This window comes from Nilaparvata lugens, chromosome 2 (assembly GCF_014356525.2).
Source record: "Nilaparvata lugens isolate BPH chromosome 2, ASM1435652v1, whole genome shotgun sequence".
In the NCBI taxonomy this organism is placed as follows: Eukaryota; Metazoa; Arthropoda; class Insecta; order Hemiptera; family Delphacidae; genus Nilaparvata; species Nilaparvata lugens.
Window position 1 is genome coordinate 27593155 of NC_052505.1, and position 20072 is coordinate 27613226.

The 20072-nt window shown below is 31.3% G+C and overlaps 1 protein-coding gene across 1 annotated transcript; it reads left to right on the top strand.

The window, feature by feature from the left end:
* Positions 1-8569: 8569 nt before the first annotated feature.
* On the top strand, positions 8570-18886 carry LOC111046731 (putative phosphatidate phosphatase). The gene is made up of 6 exons (XM_022332341.2): positions 8570-9418; positions 10401-10552; positions 12227-12483; positions 13479-13536; positions 14229-14411; positions 16329-18886. Exons 1-6 carry the CDS (start codon positions 9358-9360, stop codon positions 16476-16478), a joined length of 861 nt encoding a protein of 286 aa, XP_022188033.2. The 5' UTR covers positions 8570-9357; the 3' UTR covers positions 16479-18886.
* Positions 18887-20072: the final 1186 nt, after the last annotated feature.

Sequence of the window (20072 nt, forward strand, 5' to 3'; positions counted from 1 at the left end):
GAAATTTTTTGGGTTTAGAATAACAATAATAACCTAGACAATAAAAATTTGAGCTTGTTTATTATGAAGTTTAATATAAAAGTGGAAAAATGCTAGATAAAGGATTCACAATAATAGAAATAGTGTTTATGATGACAATCATCATGAAAAATTATTTTGATTAAAATTGATTGGTCATTTTGATAAAATCATTTTGGTTTAGTAATTTTCTCCAGTATTTAATTCAGATTATCAAATTAGAACACCCATCCACAAATTCACAAACTTCTTCTTCAGGAACAGGTTCAGCAGAGGTGTTATCAATAATGCTGCGGTAAAACTCAAGTTGTTGATTCTCTCTCCAATTCGCTCCAAAATGATTTGTAAGGAGTTTTTCAACATCCTTCTTTTTTCTAGTGACACCAAGTTCTTCTTCTCGATTATGTCAGGGTTCAATCCATTCATTAACACTCCTTTCTTTGTAAGGACCTGGCTCTTCCCCAAATCTGTCCGGTAAGTACTTTCTCCCCTTGTGAGAATGTTGGGAGTGCGTTTTGCCTTTTTGAAAATTATTCTTTTGGATTGAGAAATTTGGAAGTTCCAGCTCGTTAGGTTTTTAAATTGTGACCGTGCCAATTTACGAAAGTCCCCCACCTCACAGTCAATACCAACTCTCTTCACCATTGCATATTCGGATATTATTTTCACGACATCCTCAGGCTTGATGATCTCTTCAATCTTTTTCATTCTACGTTCAATGTTTCCAAAAACTCTATCTGGGGGTAAAAAGCTATGGCCTGTTACCGGAAAAACCAATTCAACTTCTTCTATGTTGTTGGGTGCAAAACACCAGAGCCATGAGTGACACATGGCTACAAGGATAGAGTTTTTATTTTGACCCCCACAACCATCAGAGATCAGTCTCACTTTTTTATATAAGGTCAAATCAGTACTTCGCAGACAGTCAAAGACACATGATGAAATAAGGTTGGAGTCCTTTGAATACTCATTCTCAGTCCAACAGTAGGACGTTACTGTTGAAGGGTTCAATGGCCCTCTGCTGTGTCCCTTCACAACTGTAAAATTCTGAAAATAGAACTGGCGGCTGTAGTATGTTGATTGATCGGGTATCTTAGGAAGTGCCAAATTTTTTTGGCAATCAAATGACAATATTAAGATGTCATTGTCTTTTTCTTGAAGTTTTTTGTAAAATGCTTTGTAGCGCAGACGATGTACCCGTTTTTCTGTTAAGAGCTCATTTTTCTTCACAGCATCCATTTCACATTTGATTTTCTCTCTGAGGCTTAAACACGTAGAGCATACATCGGTTCTTGGCGTGCCAAAACCAATATTGTATTGTGTGTTGAAAATCTTTCGGAAAAAGGATAGTTTTACTGCCAAGTTTTTATTTTTTGATGAGTAAATTCTCCATAGTTTTTTTACATTAAGATCACTGGGAAGATACTTTCGGCAGCTTCTCTCCCTACAATAGTGAGATTCAACACATTTCAATGTGTTGATAAAATTCATAATACTGATTTTTTGTGTTGAGTACTTCTCTTTCTTGCGAAACCCTCCTCTTCTTTCAACTACTTCACCATTTTTTTTCAACTCATTGTGATATTATTGACACGAAATCGGGATACGCCTAGAATTGATAAAAAACTGTTCATACAGACTGGCACTTTATCTCCTGCTGTAGTTTTGACGAAATATTTTGTAGTCCTCAGTAGTTGTGATTTTTCTTTAGTTTTGTGTTCTCTTGATCTCCTCCTCTGAACGTTCTTTATTTCCACATTCGAAGAATAAAATTATTTTGGTGTTGGCGTTCCGGGCGTTTGTAGAATAAACCATGGAATTTTTGTACGTCTCTCATTGTTAATGTGCGGCACTGGAATGCCCCAGTAAAGTGGTTGCATTTGGGGAATTCTGGCATCTGTGATGGCTTGTGTCTGGAACAGAAAGAAACAAATTTTACCTTCTTGTAAAAATTGTTTCCTTCTGATCAGTTTTGACAGTGTATAACTCAACATTAAATTTATTAAAACAGTATAAGAAAAGTGAGGTTAGACCTACCTGGCAATCTTTTCTTTCGTGCGTTTCCATGTACTTTTGTCAGGAGTTTTCTTTGTTGGTTTTTCACCATCTTTGATTGGAACTACAAACTCTTCCATTACTGAACTAATAATTGGTAGAATGGAGTAGAAATTAGAAGAATTCTATCAATAACTACTGCTAACAATCACAAACTATCAGCTTTGTATCCCACTCAAAGCAGACGACAGACGGACAAAGAGCAGATAGCTGGCGCACGATTGGTCGAAAGTGATCACATGACCTGCTAGTAGCCGTTATGCATCAAAACTTACATGTTCCTTTGGATCATGTGAGTTTTGCTACTAACCTCACTTTTTGTCATTAAATTTGAATAAGAACAAGCTGGTTTTGTTGTAAACCAATAGCATAGCAATGTTTAGCTCAAGAAGAAGAACAAGATGACAGTGCCATCTCAATTTCGCATTTTTTGGAACATGTGAGTTTTGACTCTCACCTCCTCTAAGTCTAGATCTCAAAATATCTCAACTTATTCACATGGAAAACTTGATTGCAATTTTACCATTCATCATTAAAAAATTTATCATTTCATTAAAGATTTTCCTATTTTTTTTTATTTATTAATACTTTTTGACTACTTATCTCTAAAGGGTCCTACTACTGTTAATTACCTCAATTTAATTTTCCCAACAAAAATTCTATTTCCTTTTGACACGAATTTTCCTACATATTTCTACCTTATATCCCATTTAAATTTTTTAATCAACATTTCAACTCTCAACTACAGAATAATTAAACTCATGCTTAACTCAAGAGATTTTCCCTTTTCATTTCAAATTCAACTAGAAGAATTTCACTGTTATTTTATTTTAATTTAACCCGTTCATTAGTGTTCCAATATTTATTTCTACTTTCACTGATAACCATTTTAACATTACCTAGGTACTCGAAAAAGTTTCTCTGTTATTTTATTTGTACACCTTAACTAATCACTTTAAATATTCATTGTCTAAAACTTCCAATTTTCGTTACCATACCAAATTTCTAAGCAACTATGAACTCAATAATACCCCTTTTTTTACCAATTATTACTTGTGTTTTTGCGGCTGACTTTCCTACCAAACATTAACGAACCTTTTGACTGGGCTTCCCTAAACTGCATTACGCTGATTGTTTTCCTTACAATCACTACGAAGACTCACTAAATATTCTAGATTTCGGTTTACGTTATTCTACTGACGAGCCCCATAACTCTCGAATGAACCAGACCGTTTACTAGATACAAAAAAATCTTAGCTCACACCATCTTCGGTGCCTTTCGCTAAAATTATACAATTCCACCATACAAATTTGCAAGGTTAGTCACAGCTAGATTCCTTGATTTGTTACATGGACAACTTTCGGGCAGTGCTCCGTTCTTTCTGGACACGGACCTACACTCGCGCCGATTACCTAAATTCAACAACAACACACACAGGCAGGACATCCCCTTGTCCTCCTCTAAATCTTGAGTCTCAACTAAACAAACAAAAAAAATTCCCCACAGTCTACAGGAAACGTTATCAACACAACAGATCTTTACACTATCACTACGCATGCCTACCGCAAAAATCACACCTAAAAAAAAAATATTTCCAATAATAAAACTGATTCGCCTTTTCGAGAATAAACATTACTGATAAAGGGACTTAACAACCTCATCTCAATCAACTTATTTTTATACAAATTCCCAAGATTTGATCATCGTTTCAACTTTAATCTACAATACCCAATTATTTAGTTTAAACATCTCAAGGCCAAAACTACTCATCAACTTTTCAAAACTACATATCAACAATAACTAATAAAACAGTTTCCTATTTATTCTCTGATTACCTTCGATCTACCTAAACTTATCAAAAAAAATTTCCTATTTCCTCAAACATTCTCCCTAATAATTTCCGAATTTTCCTAATTTACTTGGGTTGACCTTTAAAATCTCAATATTCCCTTTCACTACTACTATAATGATATTCAACTACCAGACGTGAGACCAGAATACGTACGTTGACATTACAATAATTTCTATCATCATTCACGGAATTACAGGATACAAAAATTTATTCAGCACTTAGAATCAGTTTTTTCTCACATGTCCTAGTTTCTTCTACTCATTTTTATTCTAACGTTAAACCTTTCAATATCAATGATCAATTTCAATAAGAAGTTTCAGAATACTTTCAACTTAAGCATCAATGATACCTAACTTTATCTTTAAGCAATTCAAAAGATTATCATTTTAATGGTTTAACATAACTGAATAACTTTCCTGTTTCATCTACAATTATTTAAACTTCAGAAAAATTGGAGTAGCAACAATAAATTATTCATTCAACTCCAAACCCAAAATATTGACAGTGAACACGTTCACAGAATGAATTATTAAGTATAGACTCAGAAAAATTGATCTAGTATTATTAGAGTAAGTTATGAAAAATTTAATTTTTTAGAAAATTTGAATTCCAGAGATTTAAATATCTCTAGACAGCAGAGTCGGCGCAGTTGTGTGCCAAAGAAGATAATTTTGAATAAAATTTAGAATTTAGAAATAGGCCGGCACATCTAGAAAATACCTGAGTCTATACCTAATTCATGCAGGTGAACGGGCTAGAGTCAAGAAAACTTCAATTAATCTTGCCATGCCTGATTTAATAGGTTTATACTATAGAATAACACTACACCTTGAAATAATTAAACAAAAATTACAAACAGCTTCAATAACATTGGCAACTAAAATAGAACAACAGAAACAACAATATCATGTTAATTTGTTGACATTCTTCATCTGATTCGGGGGCGCATTACTATCCCCGTTTAGATAGCAATACGTCACAAAACCAACAAGATCAGTCACAAAATAACCAATTAATTTCAACATGAAATACTCAAGAAAGAAAAACCCGTTGAACCCAAGTTTCGTCGATAGTAACCCATATAACCCATTCATAATAATTTTGAATCCCCACTTTTTATTGACATTCTCGAATGAACCTTTGTTTCACTACACTGCACTTTCGTTGGTTTGTACGTTGCTTTATCGTCGGGGTTACAGTACCTTGTTTTTGGCGGTGAGCTTTTACCGGTTGAATTGGCTTGACAGCGACGTCCTCTTACGTCCCTAGACCTGTCGTCTGAACGGGTGTCTTGAAGCGGTTTTACATAAAGTTGCGGAACCAAAGGGGTGGTAGTACAAGAAGTTGGTTTGGGGACACACATGAACCGCTGTAAATAAATGTATTACAGCATTAATTTCTAACTCTTCCTACAATTCATCAAAAGCTAAAACAGGAGTTTATTCTGTTATTTAATTTAGATTTTATCTTGACGTTCTGATTTCCTTCTCAAAATTTAACAGATTTAAAACAAATTTACTTGCCAGAGTGTCATTAATCTACAATGCAACTTTATGAAAACACTCGTAATGAATTAATATATGCTTTTAGAAAAATGAATACTTCATTAATTATGATGTTAACTTTTATGATATTTTTCGTTGGTTTGCAAAATCAAATATAATTTTTCATATAGTAGCTCGGCTAGTATTGTTGGAAACTTGTGCGCTAGCCAACATTTATTTTATTTATTATTTATGAACTTTAGGACGCAATCCAAGTGTAAATAACGGGCATTCGCCCAAAACTGCTCAGAACCTTAATTAAAAATGAACATTCCAGAGTTTATGATTGATTTACCTACAAATACAAGTCCAAAAACTAGTATCAACTGAAATTATGAATTTATCACCTAATAAAACAAGACACTTTATAACACAATAAAAGAAAAAAATATTGAAAATTTCACTTTAAGGAAAGATAATGTTTGCCTTATAAGATTCATTTTGTGGATAGTTTTTTACCTTTAATTAAATAAAATTAGTAGACACATAGAAAATAATTTAAATTGTATTAAAATTTGAACATTCATTAATATTAATTTTCTGGAGAAGAAAAACTTTCTTCTTCATCTATTAAGATTTCTATCATAAAAAATTTACTAAATCATTCGAAAGCCTTAATGACATAAGAAAACAGAGTCTGAAAAATATAAAATTATAAAATGTCATAAACTCAATATGAACATAATCTTAAAATTTTTATTCCAATTTAAAGGCTATCTTCCTGACTTTCAGCAATACTCTACGATAATATATCTCCAGAAACAATAACTCAAATGTAACGTAACTGAAAACTTTCTATACTTCTGTAGAAAAAAATTTATAAGTATCTTCCATCACTAATAAAATCAAAAGGATTATTCTCAATCAAGATTGTTCAAAGAATAACAGAGAAATCTATTCTTTTCGTACTGCATGCATGACTACTTTTCACCATTCAAACATCAATATTAAATTTTTAATTCCAATTGTATTTAAGATGAAGCTTTGAAACTTGTAAATTTTAACTAAGTAAAGTAAACGGATTTCATGAAATTAGCTATCAAAAATTTAAAATGGCCGCCATTTTGAAAATTTTTATTTTACTTTTCAAAGTCAAGTCTTTACAGCATAAAAATATTCATGCCAAATTTCAGATCAATACAACATTTCGTTCTTGAGATAAAAATTCCTAAGTGAAGAAAACAAAATGGCAGCTATAAGGATACTGTAATCCCTGAGTAGTCTCCTATCATCCAGGAACAATTCCCTAAAATGTTCGACACTACTTCTGAAACATTTTGTATAGTATAGGGCTAGTACCTATATAGCTAGGGCTAGTACATAATTTCATTATGTATTAGACATTTTCTTAAATAACACCAGCAAGATAATATTCTACACACAGTAATATGAATAATGTAAGAAGCAGTAATATTAGAGTAATATAGTTATAATGATTGAGTACATAAATGTTGTAGTAGGCTAATTATTTATCATAACCGAGTTGAAAATTCGTAGCAAAAAAATATATAGGCTCTGAGCGGCTACGCATCGGGGACCTTCCAGGATCTAGCACACTGCTGTCGTCATGGACAACGGATATCACTCGATGTATTCATTATTTGTTTTGGCTTTCATATTAACGTAACTTTGTATTACAAATCGAATAAATTCGTTCCAATTATAAAAAATAGAATGAATTTTTTTAACAAAAATGAAGATAGGTCAATATCACTCCTCGGTAAATTAAGATCAATCTTCATGTAAAAAAATCAAGTAAATCAGTTGAGTAGTTGAGAAGTGATAGTGCGTCAAACATGATTGTATTTCTTATTCCGTCCATTGCTTTTTTCAAATTAGTCTGTAAATAATATTATTAATGAATCCCTTACATATTGCCAAAACCCATGGTTTATGACACTCCTCTTGTGCCGCTCCTCGCGAACATCCAAAGACTCTGACTGGCCAGGACCAGAGGACCTGCACCTTCCTCTAGACCTCACCTTCCAGCCAAAGCTGACGAGATGGTCATCATAAAGGGGATTGGTATCGTACTCAATTAATTATTCATAATTTTATTAATTATAATGTCATGTTGTTTTTCTTTCTTATAGGAATTTGAAATTAATAAATAAAATGTAGAATATTTCAACTAAGAGGAAAATCCTCATAATCTTAAATAAATAATTATTATGAATTAATCAAATTGAAATAAATAAAAACTAATTTCTATATAAGATAATTGAGACTTGTTCGATAATAATCTGTTTTCCTCTTCTTCATAGCCTAAAATATATAAATTTTAACTTATACATTTCAAATTTATTTTATTTTTAAATATTGTAAACCAATAAATTTTGTATTTCTTAAAATGATTCCTTCTTTTTATTTCTTTAAAATATCTGCTCTACCATCTTCAGCTATGTATCTCCTTTGTAACTCTTCTTCCCATCTGGGAAGTAGTGGAGCCCCCAATATTTACAAAAAAATATAACTTGGTTACAAATGGTGATACATATTAATTGTTCTCTTTTAACGTAATGCAATTGTAAAAGCTTACTGGCCGATACGTCACAATACGGTAAGTTGAATTGAATTGGAAAGGGAATATAATGAGCTCAGAGAATGGCAAATATCAACTATTAAAAAGCTTGAAATGACAGCATCAGTAGGCTAGGCAGTTATGTCGTTGTTGTCAGTGACGCCAATATTCGCTGAAATGGTAATAGTGCGAGTAAACTGTGCGCGGGACACAGTGGAAGAACGCACATCATGTGCATTTCAGTTATTGATAGATTGTTAAGACAAACGCACACATCAACAGACGGACGAATGCACTATACACACAGACGGAGAAACAATCCCTCCCCAGATGTTCGAATGTTGCAGCGCACACAGACATCCGTCTGTCTGCTTAATATATCTGCTCACGTCTGCATGCAGACGTTTGCTTCTTCCCACGTCTGTTGTTGTGAGCATTATTCGTCTTATGGATTGTGTTGCAGAGGAGACCCAGTACATTTATAATATTCTGACCTCAAAATAAAAGTTCAAGTTGATCAATCAATCATACTTGCCAGAATAAAAACTAAACTATAGTGCAGTCCACGTTATAACGGCAGTGTTTGATTAGCAATGGCATTGACAAGACAGAGGATCGGTCACATTCTTCTCCTATCTTTCTCCACTGCCATTATAACGTGTGGACCTCACTATAGAGACATCTTATCTTTTCACTTATTTGATTTCTAGTCTACTCTGAATAGTTAAATTTGTTATAAACGATTTATCAATGAAACTACTCAAGGAAAATATTTAAAATGTTGTAGAACTTGAAAAATTCTCAATATTATTTTAATAGATCTAGTCTGAGAGTAGCTTGTCTACAGAGTATAGGTACTTCAAAAATCAAGAACTCATCTTGAGCTGTCACTTGAGAATAAATATACATGTTACATAATGATGCATCTAATTACGTAGAATAATAAGCTTGACACAAGGTATCAAAATTTCTGTGTCAGCTATAGAATAAGTGAAACAGTCAGAATGTTTTGGCCTTCGCCGAAATTAAATAGAAAAAAAATGGTATTTAGCGCCTCCTCCGTCACAAGTCACTCATTTGCAAATCAATAGATTTGAACTTGAGTTGCCTTGAGTATGTGTGAGTGTTCATATGTGATCCAATGGAAACATGAATAATGAATTAGACTAACAGAACCTTTTGCTGTTCCTAGACATTCATTTGCTGTTTATTGAGATACAAATCCAGTGCTTGGCTAGGTTCTAAAATAAAGTTTTGGTGCTGAATTTCAAGCTGCAGTTAATGTTTGAAGTTGGTTAACATAACGTTTAGGTATAGCTGGTGTTTTCTGGATTTTTAGAGTTAATCGAATACTATCATCTAGAAAATGATTTGGAAAGTGCACGCTCTGAAGCAGGTTATAATGGATTGTTTAATCAATTTATCAGGTGAGTTGAAATTGACAAACCCACTCAAAAATTAATATGTTCGATTGTTGATAATATTATTATTATTAAATAATAATAATTTGATTATTAATGATGATTGATAATTGACTGCAAATAGAATCTAAAGATGTTAAAAAACTAATAATAATTTTGAACTACAGTATTTTTTATTATTTTCATGCTGAATTTCTAGCTATTTATAAGAATAATTTGTTTCAGTAACTAATCAATAAAGGTAATTTAATAAGTTGCTGAGAATTCATAAATACTATCAAAATTAAGAGTTTGAAATACTCTTGTTGGGAATCTTGAGATATCTTTAATGTTGTTTGACAAAAAAAGTTAGTTAAAATGGTAATTAATCAAAGTTGAATTAATCTGTTAATTAGTAATGGTATCTAGAAATGGAAGTAATTGCAGTTGGTCTTCTGAACTATACAACTTAATTCAGTTAACTTTTGAACATTGAATGTACCGGTAGCTTATACGTAGTGTTTGCAATAAATTTGTAACAATGCATCAAGAACAATAGTAAATAGAGTAAACTGTAGAAGAATGTGCGATCTGTGTTATTCCGATGCGGGTTGAAAATATCATTTGAGAGTCAATTTATTCAAAAATTAAGTCTATAAAACATAAAAAACATTTTTGAACCGTGAGTGTGGAAATTATTCAATCACTATTCCAACTTTTACATTTTACGATGTTAAAACTTTTTACTTTTTTGAAATAGCCTACTATTAAAATGTATGTATTCAGGGCTACTTATTTTTATTTATAAAATAACCCTTTTATTTAAATACCCTTTCAATCATAACAGATTAAAACACAAATTAAAGTGTTTTAATTTGAGGTAAATAAAACACCTTTACTATAAAATAGGCTTGATATAAAATAGGTATTTTATATTTAAAACTTTAAACAAAATGGTACTATGATGTTATTTTATAAGTAAAGCCTACTATAATTTTCAATTTTCCAGTATATGGACTATTAAGATTCATTTCTGCAACTTGGAAGACTCCATGGAAAGGATTCTTCTGCTCAGACATTTCAATCATGTACCCCTACACTCCTGCACTCATGGACTCAGAACTGTACTATGCTATAGTGTTCACCATTCCCATCATACTAGTGAGTATTATGTAATGTTATGTAATATATAGGATAAAGTGAAATCCAATTGTTTTCTGGTTTCTTTTTTAGGAGAATATGAATGGGTTGACATTGTATTCAAGGCCTACATTTTTTGAGTAAGGTGCATTAAATAAATTAATTATAGTGAGATTTACTTCAAACAGTCGACATATTATCTTAAAAGTAGAATTTATAGATAAGTCATCAATATTCTGAAATTAGCTGATAGCGCATTTTCCAGCCCGAGTGCATTCTAGTAAGTTAGTATGGGAGAGTTTCAAAACATATCTGATTCAAGAGGAAATTCGATTGATCTATTAATTCTGAAGAGAAGCAGTGTTTTCCGTTTTAAGTCTATCCTGTTAATTCTCTCCAAATCATTGTTTTGATTTTGTGATGCTCTTGTAAATACGTTAGATAAAAAATGAAATAGGCTATTGAACCCTGAATATAGTATAAATATTTATTACATATTAAGTTTCAATAAATTATATTTAAATCTTTGTGAATGTAAGCTTCACAATTCTCAAAGTGCCTATTGAATATTTTTATAACAATCCAATTTATGATTATTTTTATAATACGAAATTTCTCAATCTGAAATTCACACAAACACATCAGCTCTGCTTTTGTACGGCTGAGATTCCTTTGATAACTATGTTATATTTGACTTATATTAAAAAAGTAGAAAATATACCTATCCACCAATGTATGGTAAGTTATATTATTTTATTGCGGTTTTATTAATAAAATACTATTGATAATAAAATACTATTATTAGGAGGTAAGTGAAATTCAAATTTTCATGTATTGAAACATATTTATTCAAATTTAAATGTGAATGTAAGATTGCTATAAAATATGAAACCAGAAATATTACATTAACATTGTTTGTTATTTGAATTTTAATATAAACTATTATTTGATGAATGAAACACAATAAAAATTATCATCTTATACCTATTCTCTATTTTGTATATTGATAATATTTTTTATTGAGTTATAATAATCAGTAGCCCTAAAAAGTGAAGTGAATATGGTTGATAAATATAATGGTACCAGTATGCATACTCTTCATTTCACTGATGTGCTCTCGCTTCTGGAGGTGATACTTAACAGTCTCATCATTGTTTACAAGAGTCTTGATACAATGAAATGTCCTGATATATTTGCATAGTGACTGATTGACTCATCTATACCGACGTAGACCTACGTCAAAACCTATATTGAGATTCACGTTTTCAAGTCAGTAGAAAGCATAGTTGTCAGGTTTCATGTTCCACCAACTTCTTTATGCAATAGATAGTTAAAAGATGAAATTAATGAAACACAGATGTTTTCAATACCATTTTAATTTTGTTTTACAAAAGGACCATGGTTTCGGGGCTATATCTGCACCATCCTCAGCTAGACTGGTGGAAGAGTATAGATAGAATAGATAAAGTTGTTATTCAAGTACCTAATTCCAGTAGATCTCATCTCATATTGAAAGTTGATTTATGTAAGAATAATAATACTATCGAGTGACCTGGCTGGCTCAGGTTGATTATTGCTAATAACGATCGATTCTACCTCAAAAATATTATCTTTATCAAAAATAAATAATTTTGTGTTCTAATACGATAAATTATGAATCATTCATACTTGTTTACCATTCTGCTATTTTTGCAGGTTTTACTGAACAGTCTAATCATGGTCTGTAGAACCAAAGAGTACATGGGAGTGTTGCAAGACGTCTACAAGATCTTGAGCATGTACCTGCTGGGATACAACGCCAGTCGAGTGACTGCCATGATCGGCAAGCGAGCCATTGGCCGACTCAGACCCAACTTCTATTCGGCATGTAAGCCCAGTGTCAACTGCGACCACATGTCACCCTTTACATATATTCACAACTTCACATGTGCTCACGAGACTGATTTCACAAGGTAATCCATTGCAACAAGAGAAAATGTATAAGGTACCGTAATGATTAAGGAATAGAATGAATCTGTGGCTAATAAACATGAGTAAATAAAGCTTTTATCTTCGATCCACACGTATAATAATAAACCAGGTTGAGAAAAAATGCAGATAATAGTAGAAAACTGTCAACTCAAAGGTAGTGTGAACACATTATTGAGTTCATAACTCAAACAATAATAACGCATTATTCTTGACCCATTAGTATAAAATTCACCCAAGGTATAATAATTAAAATCGTCATAAGGTTTTATCAGGCCAAAGGAAAATTGAATTTTGAGTTAATAATTGTATTGTCTTCAATCAGATTGACTCAAACACAACAATTTTGTTGATTACTATGATCTATCTCATCCAAATGTAAATACCATACGGTGCACAACAGTAGGTAGATGCCTTAGTAGAAGAAAGTACATTTCTGAAAACACAAAAATAGAATTTCATTATAATCAAATATATAGAAAAATGGAGCATTTTAAATATTGAATGCAGCTAGTTTGTGACCTATTGTAGTGGATATTTAACTGTGCAGATTGATAGAATTTTATTGTTAATAAATTTATAGAATGGAGACAAATATTTCTATATTGAAGAATTTGAATCAAAATAAAATCTTATTTGATTGAAGCACAAACGAAGAGGATTTGATTAGCGTTGAATTTATAGCACAATAGAAAAAGTTTAATATTAGAGGTAGCAAGATGAAATCGTAAGCTTCACAGCATCATGAAACTGTAAACACAAAAATGTATGTGTGGTGATGGAGTCAGAGACACACACTCTTAAACAATAATTATTGGTGAATGAAGTTTGGCTAATATACAGTAGTTACAGTTGCATGCATCGATGATCACAAAATATGTAGCAAACAACAGCCTGCTGATAAAATAGATTCTGAGACGTAGATTGCATTAAATTCGAAAATAAATTTATGAAAAATTTTGTTTTAAAACTGTTACAGGAACTCATTCCCATCTCAGCACTCCACTGTGGCGTTCTACACTGCTGTATTTATTCTGGTAAAATACTCATCATTCTAAAAAATTAAAAAAGCCATTTTTTTGTATTTAAAGTTTTCAAAATATTTTTTTATATTGAAAATGGGGATAGGAAAACCATGATAACATTTGATTGAGTATTATCTACTGGTTTTGTTCTAGTAGAGTATAAAGTCTACTGAATATAATATTATATATACTTTGTTTTTGAATTCTCGATTCCTACAAAAAAGTATAATCTTGTATTATTTCCAACTCTTGTGCACTCCAGTCTCCAGATCAAAATTGAACATTGCATTTCAAAGTGGAATCAATTCCAACAGTAAAACTTTGAATTATTTCCAATATTCTTATTTTATTCTTATCAAAGGTGAACATTAAAATTGGAAGTTTGATACAAAGTTAGATGCTGGAAGTGTATTATCTCTAGTATTTTAGTTGTTGGAACATAATAATAAAATGTAATATTCATTTATTCTATTGTAAACAAAATGATACACTAACTTGCAAAAATAAAAAGACTGTTACTAGCTCCAAGTTACTCAAAACTTATCAATATCAAAATGAGCTTGTTCAATCTCAGAAAGCAATTATCATAAGAAATAAGTCTTTCTCACAGTTAATAGTCAATTATTCCCAGTTCCATACAAACAAATTCTATAATCATTTTAATCATTAATGAGTATCATAGTAATTTTTCTTTCAATTTGTAGTTATACCTGCAAAAGCGGCCGCTGCATGGGAGTGTGGTGTCACTGAGTATCAAGCATTTGATTCAAATCGTTGTAATGCAACTAGCATGGACGGTGGCCATTTTCAGAATCAGAAACTATTTCCACCATGAATCTGATGTGCTGGCTGGTATTATGATCGGAACATTCTGGGCTATTGTCACAGTGAGTCTCAATTATTCCTTGCCAAATAGAGTAAAGAATAAATACGGTAGCTCATCGTCATTGAACGAACGGTCAAGTCAGAACACGTGATACAGGAAAGCATAGGCTACAACATAATAAATAAGTAGTATATTTTCAAGAGTAAGCAGAGAAAGGAAGTCTAAGCAGTTTAACATAAAAAATGAAGCAAATAAGTCAATACAGAGCAATATTTAGCATTGAGATAGTTCGCAATCAGCTTCAAGTTTAAACAATACAAAAGTACCGTAGTGTGTAATCTGATTCATGCATAAGCTAATATTATAAGTGGAATGGTATCTCTGTAACACAAAGATTTAAAAAATTAAACAGAGGTAAATGAAGAAACAGCAGAGATATTGAGTAACTCATTTACAATATTCTAACCAACTTACGGTACATCGAAGTAATGTACGGTACATCACAAGCTTTCCAAAAATTGCTGAAACTAATTAACGCGTCAATTAAATTAGTTTTTTCTCGAATAGCTTATTCTGATAGAGAAAAGTACAACCACTTGTTTCTGAAAATATTTACCATAATCCAAGTGTAGGACGGTAGTGGTTACAGCGGATGAACGATTTTTACTGTTACAAGTAATTACTACCGTACACTGTTCATTTAACAGTGGTTGACAATTTTTTATTTGTTTTTATTCATAATGGAAAATAATTAGCACAACATTTCTTACATAATATAACAACAATCATGCTTTAAATGAATTTTTCCTCCACCTCCTGTCTAAAGTGCTTACTTTACTCCCTGGAACATAATACTAAAGTGTCACTTTTTCGCTCTCGGGAGGAAAAAACAGGAAAACTCCCTAGTGCGTAAAGTAACTCCATTTGAATAACATGGGAAGCATCTCTATTTTAAAAACGTACATTTGAAATGGGCTAGAAGGTCTAAGCTCAGATGAGGAAGCATGTAGAGTAGTTATTAAACCAACTAAATTCAATACCTCAACCAGACATTTGATCGATATATAAAATTTATGTTTGTATGCTAAAATTATAATTACAAACTTCATATCACTATACTAGTTCGCTCTCGGGAGGAAAAAACAGGAAAACTCCCTGGAGTGTAAAAGTAACTCCATTTAACATGGGAAGCATCTCTATTTTAAAAACGTACATTTGAAATGGGCTAGAAGGTCTAAGCTCAGATGAGGAAGCATGTAGAGTAGTTATTAAACCAACTAAATTCAATACCTCAACCAGACATTTGATCAATATACAGTATACAATTTATGATTGTATGCTAAAATTATTACAAACTTCATATCACTATACTAAAAAAAAGTATAAAAATTTTTCTTTATTGCATGTTATTCAAAATACCAGCCAACGAAATATCCTCATTAACTAATCAAATTTGAAACGGGAACTTTATCATAGTTGTGGCGGCCATTGTTGTTACAACCTTTGCTGACAGATAGCGCATAGCACTGTCGGCGGAGAACTGTGCTTGAAAGCGAGTCCAGCTGTTAAGTGTTTACTTTTCAGATTATGTTGTAACACATTGTTTGGTCACGTACGTTTTTAAAAATTATTTTATTTGCAGTTTTTATAAAAATGTAGGTGGAGGAAAAATGTTGTGTATATCATGAGTGAAAAATGTTTTTTCTCCCTCAGGAAAATTGTTGCCCTCGGCTTCGCCTCGGGCTTCAAACTTTCCCCTCGGGGAGAAAAAACAGTACTTTTCACTCTAGATATACAAATAACTATTGTATTCCTAAGTATTGGGCTTCAAAGCCCCTGAAGCTTCCATACCTGTGTCTAGTTTGTGGATAAATTAAAGACATAATACGTGTAGGCTATATTTTCCTCTATTGAGTTAGTGAGTATAGATTTCACATTATTTAAAGTTTATAATAATAAATACAATATTATTTTTCAGGTGTATTTATTTCTGAAACTGGACATCGCTCAAGACGATGACATCCATTTCGAGGAGAAGACCAACTTTTCTCTACAACTGAAAGAGGTGAAAAATAGAGACAACAATGGTGTCACCTGTAAAGACCAAACCACACTGAATGTTTCTTAATACTCTCTGATAAGTGAAAATCTTTAAAAATGCGCAGAGCTTTCTAAAATTGATTTACTCATTTACAATAGTGTGGGAGCACAAGGGAAAATCACGAAAATTGCTCCTAAATCAAAAGAATTACAATAATTACAATTCAAATCAATTAAATTGATTATTATAAGTGAAAAATTAGGAAAATAATTCTATCCTATAAAAAAACAAATGATAAGACACACAAAAATACTTTGCATAGAATAATTCTATGTAGCCCATCACGTACATACGGTAATCTTCTTATATTTTTTGTATTTTGTAAATATATTGTTCATATTGTACAAATTTATCATATATTTATACTTCTACATTTCTTTAATCAGCCTCCAGTTTGTGCAAGTCACTAACTTTGAGTTCAAAATTTTCGAACGTGATAAATATGAAGTGAAGAAAATATATAATAACTGAAATTACTATGTTAGTCATCGGTTAAGGCATCTACAATGTTAGTAGAAGCAAAATGTAACAAAAATAATAATAAGAAACCAAGATATCGAATATAAGTTAACTAATAAAAGAGAAACTATGAGACTATGAGGAAACCCCATGACTAATAATGAGGTGAATGATAATAGAAACTAAGAATTAAAAGAATTTACACTTTACTATCTCTTTGTGTGTTATGATGCTGAGGTCCATATACAGCGTATAGGAAAGTAGGTACTTACATTGGGTCAAGCTGATTACATGCTTTCTTGAACTGACTTTGGGTCAGTCATGATTTATATATCAATTATCATAGTTTGATAATATATCATAATTAATTAATAATGTTATGATACAGTTATTGTCAATAACCACATTGTTTAATAGTTCACTCACAACACTTTTTGATAGTAATATCATGTTATAGAAGCTACGGTACTTATTGAAGGGCATAATTTGAATATTCAATCATATAAAACAATAAAAAAAATAAAATCAGTAGAATTCATCTGTAACATTCATATTTTCTATTCTAAATAACAAAATGCAGAATAATATTGATATAATCAACCGCATTATAGAACTATCAGTTCAGTCCGAACACTGTATAATACTGTAGTTATTTTATCCAGTTATAGTAGCAGCTACTTTCATTCAAGGGGATTATTTAAATATCGAATAGTTTAAAAATTGAAATCAGAAGAGTCCATGTGTAAAATATCTTACTATGATTCTCTTTAAGAAAATACAGATAAATATTGAATATCGGGGCACCGAGCTTCGCTCGTTATTTTTATTTATTGATAAACAGAACACAATAATTATCTAAAATGATCGTGTTTATATTTCACAGCTGGCTATATGTCATCTTATGAATTTCAGGGATGCGTTAATGATTTTTCACATACTCACTCGCTCAATCACTTTTTTACTATCCACAGCTGTTTCAGCCAAGGATGAATTATCCTTTCAATGTCGTTCAGCGAGTTTAAGGGTAAGACCTAGTGCAATCGAATCTTCATATCATAAACCTACTATGTTCCAAATTTCGTGAAAATCGTTAGAGCCGTTTTCGAGATCAGTTAAACATAAATCCAGATATAAAAATAGTCAGATATAAAAATAACCATATATAAATATGCCAGATAAAAAAATAACCATATATAAAAATAGCCAGATATAAAAATAACCATATATATAAATACAGAAATTGCTAGCTCAATATAATAGGATTATTGCACCCCAGCTGAGCTTCTGTAGTGAATTTGAACATTTTCTGTTCATTTGTTCTCGGTAAAGCTGACTCAGCTTAGCTGAGAAAGTGTCAAAAATGCTGGAAAACGCAGATTTTGGGCATATCTTTGGCGTTATTTCAAATTCCTTTCAACACAACATTATGCCATGCTACTAATTTCATCCAAAAAGGTTTAATAGCTTTCACCTATCACCCAAGGAAAGTCATTGGTTCCAAATATACTAACATCTTGAGAAATCATGAATGGATTTAATGCCTATGAATAAGAAGTCCAGTTCAGAGCAAATCGAATTATAATTTTCATAAAATTTGGTGAATTGAAAACGAAAAATTACTGAACAGAATCATTTGATACCTAGAACAGAAGATTCTTACAAGCTAAAATACTTATATGTTCATATTGAACTCATTTATTTGGCTACATGCTTTCAAAATTACACAAAACATTCAACACAAATAATTGAGAAAATAATAAAAATATTCAGATATTAATTGAAAAATCTTATAATTCATTTATATAGAAAAATTTCAAGAGGACAAAAAACACATCTACAAGCCAGCAGCCATTTTTCTTGAGAGCTTGCACATTCCAAGTGATGCCTTAAACACGTCATCAATTGCCAACCTCACAAATAAAAAATACAAGTTTACAATTTACATTTATTATTCTCAATAAAACTTTATTTTTAAACTGTTTTGAATTTATTCAACCTTTATGTTGTTTAGAATTATTTGTTTATTCAGAAATAGAACTTTGTTACAGTGGGTTATTCAAAATTAGAATAGCTGATAAATTCCCGACAAATGTTAAGTCTGCATATCGATTACACCAATATTTACTATCAAGTATTATTGATATTTTGAATATCGAATTGAAGATTCGACCTTTTATTGAGAAAAAATATAATTTACAAATACCCCCCTCTCGACATAAAAAATTTTACTGTTTGAGAATTTAAAAAAATTATGTTACATTGTGATAAATGAAATTCAAAATTTTAAATTTGAGAACAGGAACAATTTTTTCTACAAAAACATTACTTGTCTGTCATCTTATAATTGAAAATTATTTTAAAAATTCATCAATAGCATTTGTTATACATTTCCAAACAAAGTATAGAGTACCGGTATCAAAATTATTTTTGATTTAGCTTTATGATTCAAGGAAATTATCTCAACAGAAAATTTTATATATTTAAAGAATAGTTTTTGAAATTTTACATAACTTTAGTAAATAGAAAAATTCAAATGTTATTGCATAAAAATTTAGTATGTTGAACATAATTTTTTAATGGATTGATGAATTGTTACATATAATTTTCATATAAAATTTCAATAAATTAAAAAATGTCCATTTCTTTCACTGTTGACGCGGTTGATTTTTATCGATAGGAATTTTGAAAACAGTCCATTAAGGCACTCAGTATGAATTTCAGTTAAGTGTGACTCCAAAGGAACTTGATCTTCCGTTAATGATGACATCAGTGTTGGGCTGATCTGGATATAGGAGACATCTGTTAGCATGGCCTCATGCTTGTAGTCGACTGGTACATGCCAAGCTCACTCAAAGTCACGTAAATAGTGTATTATACATACAGTGTACATTTCAGGCTTGAAATGACAATGTAACTTTTTGGAAAAGAGAGAGAAGCTGCATACAGGATAAATTTAGGTGAGGATTAACTTAGGTAGGGTTTGGTTTTTTGATATTTTCAGCTTTCAAGGTTTAGAGTTTAGCATACAGGATTAATTTAGGTGAGGATATTTTGAATCAGTTTCTTTCAGGATACAGTGACTGTTATTTGAGTTTAAAGTTGTGAACTTGGACATGAATGGCAATTACCTCCAGGTAATATAGTAGGGCAGAAGTTGGACAT

Excerpts from the sequence above, each read along its gene's own strand:
- LOC111046731 (XM_022332341.2), top strand. The coding sequence starts at position 9,358 with ATGATTTGGAAAGTGCACGCTCTGAAGCAGGTTATAATGGATTGTTTA. Across the intron at positions 9,419-10,400 it reads TTGTTTAATCAATTTATCAG|TATATGGACTATTAAGATTC; the intron begins GTGAGTTGAAAT and ends TCAATTTTCCAG. Across the intron at positions 12,484-13,478 it reads CACGAGACTGATTTCACAAG|GAACTCATTCCCATCTCAGC; the intron begins GTAATCCATTGC and ends AAACTGTTACAG.